This window comes from Pongo abelii, chromosome 10, assembly GCF_028885655.2.
Source record: "Pongo abelii isolate AG06213 chromosome 10, NHGRI_mPonAbe1-v2.0_pri, whole genome shotgun sequence".
NCBI classification, from domain to species: Eukaryota; Metazoa; Chordata; class Mammalia; order Primates; family Hominidae; genus Pongo; species Pongo abelii.
The window spans coordinates 17,271,583-17,285,293 of record NC_071995.2 but is presented as its reverse complement, the minus strand read 5'-3'; the positions used below and the strand labels follow the sequence as shown (position 1 = coordinate 17,285,293).

The 13,711-nt window shown below is 35.1% G+C and overlaps 1 protein-coding gene and 1 long non-coding RNA gene across 7 annotated transcripts in view; one reads left to right on the top strand and one right to left on the bottom strand.

Annotated features, from left to right (window-relative positions):
- Positions 1 to 13,711, bottom strand: part of LOC129049067 (uncharacterized) — a 239,567-nt gene that overhangs the window by 56,088 nt on the left and 169,768 nt on the right. The gene's annotated exons all lie outside the window — the stretch shown is intronic.
- Positions 1 to 13,711, top strand: part of LMO3 (LIM domain only 3) — a 238,396-nt gene that overhangs the window by 217,506 nt on the left and 7,179 nt on the right. For all 6 annotated transcript variants that reach the window (XM_054526579.2, XM_009247520.4, XM_054526578.2 and 3 more), the window contains 1 exon segment: positions 7,966 to 8,091. In XM_054526579.2, the coding sequence (XP_054382554.1) occupies positions 7,966 to 8,091 (126 nt within the window).

The window sequence follows — 13,711 nt, the reverse complement described above, 5'->3', positions numbered from 1 at the left end:
GCTAAGCTTTGGAATCTGGTACATATGCCCCACTTAGGGCATCTCGGTTCAGACTCACTACATGTCAAGTAGTCGATAGCCACATGTGGCTAGTGGCTAAAATGCCGGTTAGCACAGCAATAGACAGTAAGTGAATGGGTACTTAGCTTGGATTATGAGTGGATTGGAGGTTGGGGAAAAACCAGTCGTTTGGTAAAACTGAAAGGTCCACATCCAGAGTATGGAGGGTATTGCTGTTCTGTTTTCTATGTTTCTCTGAGTATCTCATGTCTAAAACAATCTATTTTGAATCACGACCTTCAAATTGGAATGGGTTCTGTAATTGTTTATGGCAGGTATTTTATATAGATTATTCATAGAGCTTGACTTGATTCTTCTGTAATGCTAGGTTCTTACAAGTCTTGTGTAGTTCTAATGGGAAATCAGGTTTCCACTAACATACAATACCCAGAGAAACAGATGACAATAACTTTCACCAAGATCTCCTTCCTCACCTTTAGTATTCCTTTTTAATTTTCTATTGTTGCCAGTGTAATACTAAGTCTAGATCTCAAGAATTCCAAAAAATCCAAAAGTTAAATTTTCTTTCTCCCTCCTGTTCAGGGATAATTTTTACCTGTAATTTAATTACCCCCACCATGTTGTTTAAATGGGTCAGATCATGATCGCTACTCAGTAAGTCCAGCTAGTGGTTGGCGGATCTTAGGAGTGAGCCCTCTGAGTGGGCTTGAGCACCCACTGCTGCCTGGTGGTGTTCTGTCTGATTGAAGGAAGTGTGGAGTTTTGCCTGAGTGTAGGAGAGGGATGATATTCTGAGGATTCTCTTAAAATACCAACTTACCAAACATGAAGCTTCTATCATCCAAGCTGTCATCACCCATCCAGGCTGTGTAGGTTTCTCTACCTACTCCACCTAACCTCCACCAAGCAGACTACTACCATATTGGTCATTTTAAAAAATAGTCTTTAAATAAACTCTGATCTTGACCATATAGAGGCCTCTGCTCACCCTCTAACATCATCCCACGATGACCTTCTTTCAGCTCCCCGCAGTTCTCTACTTGTGAAATGCCATCTGTCATTCAAGTTCTGCTTCAGCTGGTTTGTCTTCCCTGATCCTCCAGCACAAGCCTACCAAGTGATGTACCATCCTCCCCTTTATTGCAGAGGACTTCTCGTATTCTATCCCTGGGTTATCCTTCTCACTGCTTGCCTGGCAACACACACCCATAGTCATCTGAACATTTCCCACGAAGTACCTTGCGCGTAGTAGACATCTACTTTCATTAAAAAAGGTTCATTGAACCTCAGCTTTCTCTCAGTACCATGAATTATTGCTGGGATTTCAGGTACCAAGTTGTAGTTTTTTGTTTGTTTGTTTGTTTGTTTGTTTTGAGGCAGAGTTTCACTCTTGTTGCCCATGCTGGAGTGCAATGGCGCGATCTCAGCTCACTGCAACCTCCACCTCGCAGGTTCAAGTGATTCTCCTGGCTCAGCCTCCTGAGTAGCTGGAATTACAGGCGCCTGCTACCACGCCCAGCTAATTTTTCATATTTTTAGTAGAGATGGGGTTTTGCCATATTGGCCAGGCTAGTCCCGAACTCCTGACCTCAAGTGCCAAGTTGTAGTTTTTAACATATATATTACTATGTAGCATGGGCTTTTGGTAGCTTTTTACTGAAATTTTAGTTAGGCACTTAGTAAGTTTAACTTCATTTTTCTTCTCTTTTCTTTTCATTCAGTGTAATATCTGCCTATTATGCGTGTATGTGCATGTTTGGAGAGAGAATGAATATATGTACTATACATGTATATATTTATATATTAAACTTTCAGCAAATGGCTTTTATGTTTCTGTTTTGGCATGATCTGTGTATGTTAATAAAGAAAAATATTATTTACAAAGGCTGAACTAAATAAGCTAAATTAGAGTTAATATTACAGAATTAATTATGAAATAAATCATCTCTAAGGTTTTAAAATAGAAAATGTCTTTTCTTTAATATATGGTCAACTTTTACGCTTTTTTGAAAATTTCCTTTTTTAATTAGCATATTATAATGGTACATATTTATAGGGTACAGTCTGATATTTCAGTGCATATATATGTTATGCAGTGATCTAAATTAGGGTAGTTCAAATACCCATCGCCTCATACATTATTTATCTTTTTTTGTGTATTGAAAACATTCAAAAGCTTCTCTTCTACCTATTTCATAATATACAGTACTTTACTGTTGACCGTAGTCACCCTACTGTGCAATAGAACACCAGAACTTATTTCTCTTAACTGTCATTTTGGCCCCATTGACCAATCTCTCCCCTTCCTCCTTCCCTCTCTGCTCCCTTTCCCAGTCTCTGGTAACCACTATGCTACTTTCTCCTTCTATGATGTCTACTTTTTATTTTAGCTTCCACATGACTGAGATCATGAGTTATTTTTCCATCTATGCCTGGCTTATTTCATTTAACGTGATGCCCTCCAGGTTCATCCAGGTGGTCACAAATGACAGGATTTCATTCTTTTTTATGGCTGAATAGTACTCCATTTTCTTCATCCATTCACCCATTGATGGGCATGTAGGTTGATTCCATAGCTTGACTATTGTAAATAGTGCTGTAATAAACACAAGAGTGCAGATATCTCTTCAACATATTGATTTCATTTCATTTTAATCCAGTAGTGGGATTGCTGGATCATATGGTAGTTCCATTTTTAATTATTGAGGAACCTCCATACTGTTTTCTGTAATGGCTGTACTCATTTGCAATCTCACCAACAGAGTGTCAGTGTTCCTTTTTTCAGCCTTTTAATCTTAACTTCAGGAAAATTCAAAATCATCAATGAAAATATTTAATATGTGGTAGACCTAACTGCAACAATTAGAAACGTAGTTCAAAATAATGTTAAACATTTATATTTTTATAAGTACATTCTAAAATGTTCAGTGTTTTCTTTTTTACTTTTCTTTAACTCTCATAATACATTTATCTCTATGACAGTGGAGCACATGCTGAGAACCCAAAAAGAGAAAGAACAATGGACTCAACTCTCTACAGCCTGTAATGGGTTAACTTTTTAAGTTTAAAACAAAAGAATTGAATGTTTAAAGTGTTTTCATTTTCTATCACTACCTTCCTTAGTTAAAAAAGTAAAAGAAGAAAGTAGATGAGAAGCATGTTTATAATAGACAAAAAAGCAATTGTCCTTCAACCTGTGAAAATGTTCATTCCTTCCCACAAAACATATTCAATAAAACTTTTCCATCCAACAGTCAAAAGTTAAAAATCTTTTCAATTGATTACAATTTCATATTCTTCGAAAGCCAAACTTTCCTTTCTCTGTTCATCTGTAGTTATTCTATAGTTTTTTTTTAAAGATAGGATTATAACTAAACTAGTCTTATCCTTAATATTTTAACAAATACTAGACCAGGCATAATGGCTCACACTATAATTTGATAACTTTGGGAGGCCAAGTTGAGAGGATGGCTTCAGCCCAAGAGTGTGAGTTCAGCCTGGGCAACATAGAGAGACCCCATCTCTACAAAATTTTTTTAAAAAAATTAGCCAAGTGTGTTGGTATGCACCTGTGGGAAGCTGAGGCAGGAAGATCACTTAAGCCTAGGAGGTCAAGGCTGCAGTGACTCATGGTCACACCACTGCATTCCAGCCTAGGTGACACAGTGAGACTCTGTCTAAAATAAAATAAAATAACTTCTAAATTTATGCATATTTATCTCATTAAATGAGGATTGCTTGACTACTGATCTGATCTTTATTCAGAATTAAGGTTTACTGCAGTGACATATTTGTGCATTTTCCTCAAATATTAAATTAATTTGAGTGAAATACTATGCTTTCCATAGCTTGGAGGAATTTGATTTAGTGACTTGAGCCACTGACCTGGTTAAAAAAATCTATAGAAACATCTGGTGCTGTGAAATAAAAGACACTAATACAATGAACACTCATTTTCCCCTGATGCCTGTAGTAAACCATATTCATTATTGCTATGTTAAATGATTATATGTCTTGAGTTTTTCCCTACCCTCAGTCCGCAGGAACTTTAGAAATATACACTAAACCATAAAGGGTTTGCTTGCTTTATGGCAATGTTGCTGAAGCTGTTGAACATTTAGTAAAAATGCAAAATGTTCTGGCACCTTTAAAAACATCTAAACTTGTTTTGTCTTAGTTCTTGCAATGCCACCCATACACAAAAGTTATTTAATATTTCTCTGTGCATGCTCACCACAGTGTGGCAGGTGTAATACAGCATACAGGTAGGCCGAGTTCTTACCCATAAGAAAGTTGTCTGTTTGGTTATTTATATTCATGTCTGTTTTTAGATAGACAAAATAAGGTAGCGAAAGCAAAAAAATGGAATAGAAAGGGGACTGAAACATCTTTGGGATTTCTACACATATTAATAGTTATATGCACTGATATTGTATAGCCGATACTTGTCACCTTTTACATTATAAGCCTACTTTTGGAAGTGTGTCAGAAACAAGATAAAGGTCACATTGCTTAAGGCCTACTATGAACATAAATGATAGGGAAAAATCTAGCCCATAAATTGGCAAATTACCATGTATCGTGATTTAATCATCTATAAGACATCTTAAAATGAGCAAAATAGATCAATGAGCTTATTTTTTTCCTTACCATAAATGTATAAGCTGGTATGCTGTGATTAATTTAGATCAAAATTTCAAAATGACTTCCTTTTTAAAATAATGCTTTGTCTGTCTCAGTGTACGACTAAGAACTCTTAGGCCCTCTTATGTAGGGGATGCAACTGTACAAGCACTACAAACAAGAATTTACAAGGATCTCCACCTTAAATGGAAAAGTGGATCTATGATATCTTTATAAACGAGTGTGGAAGTAGAGTGCAGAGGAAGGGGTTACAAGAATTTTCAGGATTATGAGTACTCAAAATGAATTAGATAGTTAAGCGACTGTTTTTAAATATTTCCTAGGCACAATCTGAAAAAAAAATCTTACAAAGGAGAAGTATGCATGTCTTATGCTTAATTGACATATATGAAAATTCTTTTGCCTCGAAACCCAAATGTCATGTTTGGAAACCAAAGGATAACATTATACATTTGAAAATCCCATTTTATAAAATAATACTTTGTTTCTTTTCCCAGAGAATCTTGGGTTTGTCCCACTGAGAAAAAAGAGAACTCGAATGTAGCTATAGAATGATCTCTTGATCCTTGGACAAAACTGAGGAAAAAGTCTAACAAATGCATCGCTTTGCAGTAAATTAGATCAGATTTCCGCATCTCCGCACTCAGTCTGTGAGCTGACAGTTCAGTAAAATGTTCCCTTGTAAGGTTCGCCCTCTTAGGAAAAGGGGCAATAATTCATCATTAGGATATCAGAGTCCAGGTGTAGATGGAAACTGATGGAGCCTCCAGCGAGGCAGGGAAAGTGCGTGGAAGAAGAAAATTTTATCTGAAGCCTAATTCCCTGGTTACAGCAGAGAATAATTAAAATAATATTGCTTCAAGAGTCCTTTAATGATTAAAAATCACATATGCAGAATCCATAAATTGGAGGGCAACAAATTGGAAGGCTATAACGTCAGAGAACTGTTTTGTGCACATTGTAGTGGAAAGTACACTCGTAGCAGTGCGCCGTACGGGCAGCCATCAGAGACTCGGACCATTCCAAGGACTTTGTTTAGATGCAACAAATCATTTGTCTGTTATTAACCCAGAGCTTGTAATTATGCAGATTGCCATAGATTTTCCTGGGCCTGGAAGTGAGATTGAGGGTTGTTCACAGTATAGCAGGCAGCTCAGGGCTGGCCATGCATTACTGAACTTGCCACATTTATCATGTTGACTGATGGCAGCAGAAGCAGGTCTCAGGTCCCAGTGGTTAATGTAGTGGGTAATTAACTGTCATTTGCCTAGTAATAGGCTGATGATCAATGGTTTGTGTGGAAACAAATTCTAATCAGGTAGCTGATAAATGCTCAGCTAGCGAGAGCAATTGAAATGGGGGGAAACTACGTCCAGAATTTCAAAATGGCATTGTGTGTGTATGTTTATTAGATATGAACAAACTGAATAATTCTTAAAAACGGCTTTATCGCATGTTAACCAGATGTTATATACACAAGTATATCTACATTCATTGAATAAAGAACTTTTAAGTTTTTCTTATTTCTCAAAAATAATAAAGAACAGAAGAAACAGTGGCACGTGGTAAGTGATGTGCCTCCTAAGTAGATCATGTTAAGTACACTGAAAAATAAATATGAAATGTTAGAATGAACTAAAAAATTCTCCGTACAAATGAATAGGATGAAAGCTTTAGTTGGTGATGGTTTCATTTTTGATGATGCCAGTAGGAGATGTAAGATATTACATTTTTGAGCAAGTTCTTTTTAAATAAATATTATTTATCAAAATACGGATTACAAACTGAGAACATGAAGGTTATTTGGGTTATATTCCTTAAAATAAGCATACTAAAGTATTTTTTAATTCATTAAGGAAAATAAGTGTCTAACAATTATGAGTTTGATCTTCTTGAATGTAAACTTCGCTTACTTTTTATCAAGTGCACAGACTATGTTAGCAGTCTTTAAAATGCGTTTATTGTTTCTACCTTCAAGGCGCTTATGCTCTTCAAGAGACAATCCAACAAAAATATGAGCATAAACATTTATTGCACATTTTTCCAGACACTTAGAAACCATTCTCACAACTGTTTCCAACAACTGTCATTATCCCGGTAAAAGGAAATAGTTATAAACTTGAAAATGAATATGCATGCCTGAAGAAAAGACTTCTCTTTGGAGTCTATAGAAAGTAATAAGAGAGACTTCAGCACATTTGTGCCTAATCCTTAAATTCAATAAAATGAAAGGCTAAGTTTTTTAAAAGTACATTTTTATAACCAAAATGAGTTTTCTCTATAGGACCTTTGAATTCATTAGTTTAGAACTGCTTTTAATTTGGTCTTTCCCATGAGAACCATTATATTTTCCTCCTGTCAGCCTGACGCTGGAGAAAAAAGAAAACTGGCAGATGTGGTGTTTTTCATCTAGTTTGCTTCCTAGTAAAAAAGTGCATTAACTACTATGCACGGAATATTATTTATAATAATTCTTCCCCACCATTATCAACTTTAAAGAGACTTGGTTTAAATATTGCCAGTGCAAATGGATAAAATATTTCCACACGTTATGAAATGAGAGATATTTTATTTTGTACTCTTTTTAGGTTGTTACAATAACGATTCTCAGGAATCTGCAGCAAATAGGAATTTTTTTAAATCCTAGACAATTCCAGTGGTTCTGACAGTATATTATCCTTCAATTTCTGGTCTAGCTATATATAGTTTACAGCCTCATTTACTTTAATGTGCTACTTGAATAACATAATCATAGCTATAACTATGGTATAGAGCCATAAGGTGCATGCATGCGCCTCTATGTTTTTTGACTATTTAAATGGCTTCTTCATAAATGTATTCTTAATAATAATGGCAAACCTTTTAGTAACTAAATGTCAAAAAATAGTGAGTCATTCATTAGTTGGTTCCTTTCCCAACTAAAATGTTCAATATATAACATTAAGATCAAAGTTACATTGCTTTTATATTTTCTATATACTCTAACCCAGAGGAGATTTTTGCTATGAATTCACCTCCATTGGCTTCTGTTTATGTGCAGTTATGTAAGCTTCCTAATGTATTTGTCTTTTCCTTTTCTTCTCAAACAAGATGTGATTTTCATCAAGGAAGGTCAACGGAGAATATATTGCAGAAGAATATTTATGCATACACCTAGGATAAAATCCACTTGTGTACATCATAAAGCATCGTGTATTGTAGCTTTACAGAGTATATTAGCATCATCTCTCTTCACGATCTCAGATTTCTCTGTAAGAGTTTGTAAAAAAAAAAAAAAAAAAAAAATGTTTCTTATTCTAGGCTCTTCGGTGTAACGGGAAACTGTGCTGCCTGTAGTAAGCTCATCCCTGCCTTTGAGATGGTGATGCGTGCCAAGGACAATGTTTACCACCTGGACTGCTTTGCATGTCAGCTTTGTAATCAGAGGTAAGCAGATCTCTTTTTGGTCTCTAAAAAATGGTAAACCTCTCTGTGCTGGCTATTTATTTAATAGGTGGAAATTATATTTGTACATTTAAAGCAATCAATCTCAGCGTTTTTCTGTTCTGTAAACTTTAATCCCATGCCAGAGACAAACCACTAAGGAGAAGAAAGGTCTTAAGACTTAATTCTACCTGAAAGAAAAGCATCATACAAGAGCAAGTAACAAAATGCAAACACTTCTGTAAACTTTGACTTCTTTTACTCATTCCTTCTTTTATTATTTTCCTGTCTTTTTAAAAGTAGTTTTAAATATCTACTTTTTTGTACTACTTATGTGAGCAAATAAATTGGCAGTGAAGCAAATATACAGGAATTTGTTGCAGGTATTTTATATTCTTATTATTTTTTATATTTTAAATTCCTTATCTCTCATGTTTTTGTTTTTTTAATGCAAGGTCTGGTTCTGTCACCCAGCCTAGAGTGCAGTGGCACTAACATGGCTCATGTAGCCTCAACTTCTGTGCTCAAGCAATCCTCCTGCCTCAGCCTCCCAAGTAGCTGGGAGTACAGGTGTGCACTCCCATGCCTGGCTAATTTTTTTTTTTTTTTCATTTTTTATAGAGATGGATTCTCACTATGTTACCCAGGCTGGTCTCAAACTCCTGGCCTCAAGCAATCCTCTCACCTCCGCCTCCCAAAGTGCAGGGATTATAGGCATGAGCCACCACCCCCACCCAATCTAGATGTTTACCTTAAATTTTAACCCTGTCCTATACGTACTTTGGCAGTTACTTCAAATATCTTTGAAAATCAGTTCAGATATAGCTAATAATTAAACAATTATTATCATTGGAGAGGAGCATTTGAAAAAGTGTTGAACAGGGAACCTGGAAACCTAAATTCTAATATGGGCTCTGCCACTAATAAGCTGTGTGATCTTAAACCAAACACTTTCCCTCTCTGGACCTCAGGTTTTTCATTTGTAACATATGAAGCTGGATTAGTTCATCTCAGAGAATTCTTTCAGCTCAGAAGTATTATCACTTAATTCCATTTTTTCTTATTGAAAGTTATATATTTTTTTATTTCTGTGAAAACTATATACTACTGGCACCTGTTTTATGTGATAAATGGAGAGGATTTTAGAATATTAAAATGTACATATTAAAAATACAACATTTCAAAAATTAGCACACTTGATATATTCTAATGAAAATGAATTAACTGAGTTGCTGTGAGAACACCTGGACAGAGTATATAATCAATAAATATTAGTTGCATCAAGTTCTCAGTTATTGTAATTTACTCTGAAAGGTACTATTTGATGCAGAATCTTCTTATGAGAGCCTATAGAATAGTAGAAAGAATGTGACATTTCTAGTGAGAACGGGGTTCAAATTTCAGCACCACCATATATTAGCTGATATATTAGCTGTGTGATCTTGAGTATGTTACTTAATCTCTCTGAATTTGATTCCCACACCCATAAAATAGAAACACTGATACCTCTCTTGCAGAGTTTGAAACTTACATGAAATAATTTATATTAAATGTCAGGAACACAACTGGTTCTCAAAAGTTAGTTATCTTTATAATTTACCAAATAATATTCCATTAACTTGACTTTCCCACAAGACACATATCACAGTAGTATTTCTTGCTAAATGTAGATATTCAGATTGTGGCCTAATATACCTTATAATATAAATAGTTACCCAGACAATCATTTAAGATGTTATCTTACAATGTCTTGACTCTTCCCCGCAAGTACTGAGAATCAAAGTAAGTTCATTCAGTCTAGGGTAACACTTAGACGAAAATAAATTGCCAAATGCACATGTTTTTGGTAGGGATAAGGATACACAAACACAAACATTCCCACATCCATACAGACACCTTTATGTGCATGTATATATGTATTTTATACATTTTAAAGGTGTCTTAGTAGTAAATTTAGAATACTTTTGTTGACTTGTCATGTTGATCAACTAATAGCAGCCAGTAACCATGCAGTTCCCATTATGGAATCATAAAGTCATTGCTTTTCTACTTATAAAAGATTACATATTCATAGTAGAAAATTTAGAAAATAGAAAATGACAACAACAAGACATTGTGCCATGTCTCATTATTCTAAAAGAAAACATTTAATATTTTGACATATAGCCAGCTATACATGTTTCTATGTATATAGGACAAATGACATTGTATAAATATTACACTCACATTTAAGCAAATTAAAGTTACAAGGAAGAATCCTAATGTTTGATATTTGGACTTTTTCACTCAATTTATATTGTGTGCCTTTTTTTTACCTGCCATTAAAAATTCTTTTAAGATATTTTAAGCTTTCCTGAGTTCAGTTTTATGGACAGAGCTTCACGTATGTCTTCTATCCTCAGATATATAAGTTGTATCTTCAAAAGTTTTTGTGCTGTAAATATTATCGGTATTATCAATATAAAAATGGGCCTTATGAGACCCTGCAGAATAGTAGAAAGAATGTGACATTTCTAGTGAGAACGGGATTCAAATTTCAGCACCACCATATATTAGCTGATATATTAACTGTGTGATCTTGAGTATGTTACTTAATCTCTCTGAATTTGATTCCCACACCTATAAAATAGAAACACTAATACCTATCTTGCAGAGTCTGAAACTTCAATAAAATAATTTATATTAAATGTCAGGAACACAACTGGTTCTCAAAAGTTAGTTATTTTTATAATTTACCAAATAATATTCCACTAGCTTGACTTTCCCACAAGACATATATCACAATAGTGTTTCTTGCTAAATGTAGATACTCAGACTGTATAAAAACAAATGCTTATATCTCTATCTGGTTAAATTCACAGAGCAGAATTAATTAAACAAGGTATATAACAGTTTGAAGGCATATGCTATACATTGCTTAATGATCTCCAGGAAAGTTATACCAATTATTCTCCTAGCAGAAATCTACAAAACTACGCATTCCCTCACATTCATTCTAACACTAGGAATTACGTCTTTTTTTTTGTTTTTTTTTTTAAATCCTTGCCACCTTGAGGGATGAAATATAGTATTTCATTATAATTTCTAATTGGCATTTATTTGATCCCTGGTGGCCCTTTGGTATTCCTTCTTTTAGAGAAGTAGGCAGTTTATGTCCTTTGTCCATTTTCTTCTATTAAGTAGGCTTACCTATTTTATCCATGTTCTACATAGAAAATAAAAACATCATTCAAGTGCTAAACCCAGCCTAAATTCTATTATGATGCAAAGTAATTGTAGGTTGTTAATGCTATTTACAAATCATATATCAATTTTATTTCACCATTGAAATAAAAAGTTGCATTCACAATTAAGTCTGTCTCCTCAGGAGAACTCAGTCAAGTAAGACAAACACTCCTAAATTTTGACTCTAAAACTGTTCACATTCTTATTGCTGCGAAATACTATTCTAGTATCATTATTAAAGTACCTAATATATTTCTGTGTTCGCTTCATTTATTACATGCCATAATGGGACTGCATATCTTTAGTGCTGGTTATGCACAATTAGCACTTTGTTATTGTCTTGTCACTTCAGCCCCTACAAGACAAACTTCTTTAATGCGGGAAGTCAGCTAATCTTCATCAGTCAAGCAAAGCAGACAAATTTTGTTACCCAGGATACAGAAGGTTTTCATATAGGAGATTCTCCTTTTGCTCTGAAGTTTGCTTCAGTCCCCTCCAGGAAACCCATATCCCACTTCCAGTAGCCAAATCATTGTCGCAATATTGCACTTTTCATGTGAAACACAAGGCAAATAGGTAATTCATAGGCATTTTCCCTTAAAGCAAACTTTATTGACTTCTGAAGATGTGGAATTACACATGTTTGTGAATTGTATTCAGCAGTCATTTCATCTTTACCTTTAAATCAAAGTATCATTAAGATCCAAAGCATTTCTGAATGTTTTAAAAAGTAGCAGTAATAATAACCTTTCAGGATTGATTGTCCCTTATATGTAGATCTCCTCTGCCCCTTTTAGAGGAGTATAGCTAAAACGTGAATCCTGCATTAAAATTCTGCTAGTTTCTCTATTTTAAAAGGTACTGCAGGAGGGTTATTTAAGCTTATTTTATGATATCTTCAATCTCACTCAGAACTGGAAGATTCTATATAACAGGTTAATTTCTTAAAGGTGAATAAGACCCTTCTTCTTAGAAAACGCAATAAAACTAAATGATAGTTTTGTAAGAAAAGGAAAAATAAAAAGCTTGTGATGAAATTTTCCCAAATATGTAAAATTATGTAACAATTAATTTTCTTTTTTTAAGAATAAAGCACTGTGCTAGGCTCTGTGGAAGCTGAGGTGGATACAATCTGGTTTACTTCTTAGAGGTGTCCAGAGCTATGGGAAAGACAGGACATCAAAGACTCACAGAAGAGTGTAATCGATGCTAAATAGATCTATACTGAGGGAAGAGAGAGCCATCCTTCTTGAAGTGTTAGGGAAGCATCAAAGGCCTGATATGCTGGGTCTTAAAAAAAGGAACTCCCTAGAACTGGATGACTTATAGGAAGTGTGTCTGCTGGGGGTTGGGGAACATGAGGGAGCCAGGGAGCAGTGAGGAAAGGAATTTTCAGGCAAATTGAGCAACGTGCAAAGGCATGCAGATGTGAACGCATTTGACGTGTTTAGGAAATGAAAAGCAGCTCAGTATGCTCAGAGATTAGAGAAGCGGTTTGGTAGGCACATGGAGGAGTAGAAAGAGCAAGCTCCTAGAGGAAATGAAATTGTAAACTTAGTCTTTGAAAAGCCATTAAATAAAAGTCAAAATGAATACAACTTTAAATTAGTCATCTAAAATACATTTGTTATTTAAAGCTGTTGGTTTCTGGAATAAATCTACCTTAACCAATTTTTATTGGCCACACACCTTAAGTGGTAGTACATTTTATGATTGTTCTGCAAAGGGTTCAAAAGAAATATAACTCGTGGTCATTTACCGCAGAACTGCTGACTATAATGGCAAACCAGTTACACATTCATGAGAAATTTTGAAACACCAAAATAAACAATACACCAATAAATAAGTGCTTTGGGAAAGATCAGAATAAGCAAATTTACATAGTCAGAGGATGTTGATGGAGGCAATGGGAACTCAAGGACTGTTACAATTTAAGTAGACAGAAAAAGGGGAGAAATGTTTCTTGCTAGGGAACAACTTAAGTAAAGGTGAAAAGATTATCATTACCAAATGATAATGATAGCGAACTCTGATAAAGTATTGGTCAAACACCGAACACTGTTCTGAGTGTTTTACATGTACTCATTCGTTTAATACTCAAAATATCCCATAAATAGGTACTGTTATTAGCTTCACTTGACAGATGAAGAAAGTAAAGTATAGGAAATGTAAGTAACTTGCCCAAGATTACAGTTAGGGGAAAATGGTAGATTCAAGATTTAAACCCGGCCGGGCGCGGTGGCTCACGCAGGTAATCCCAGCACTATGGGAGGCCGAGGCGGGCGGATCACGAGGTCAGGAGATCGAGACCATCCTGGCTAACATGGTGAAACCCCGTCTCTACTAAAAAATACAAAAAATGAGGCGGTCGAGGTGGCGGGCGCCTGTAGTCCCAGCT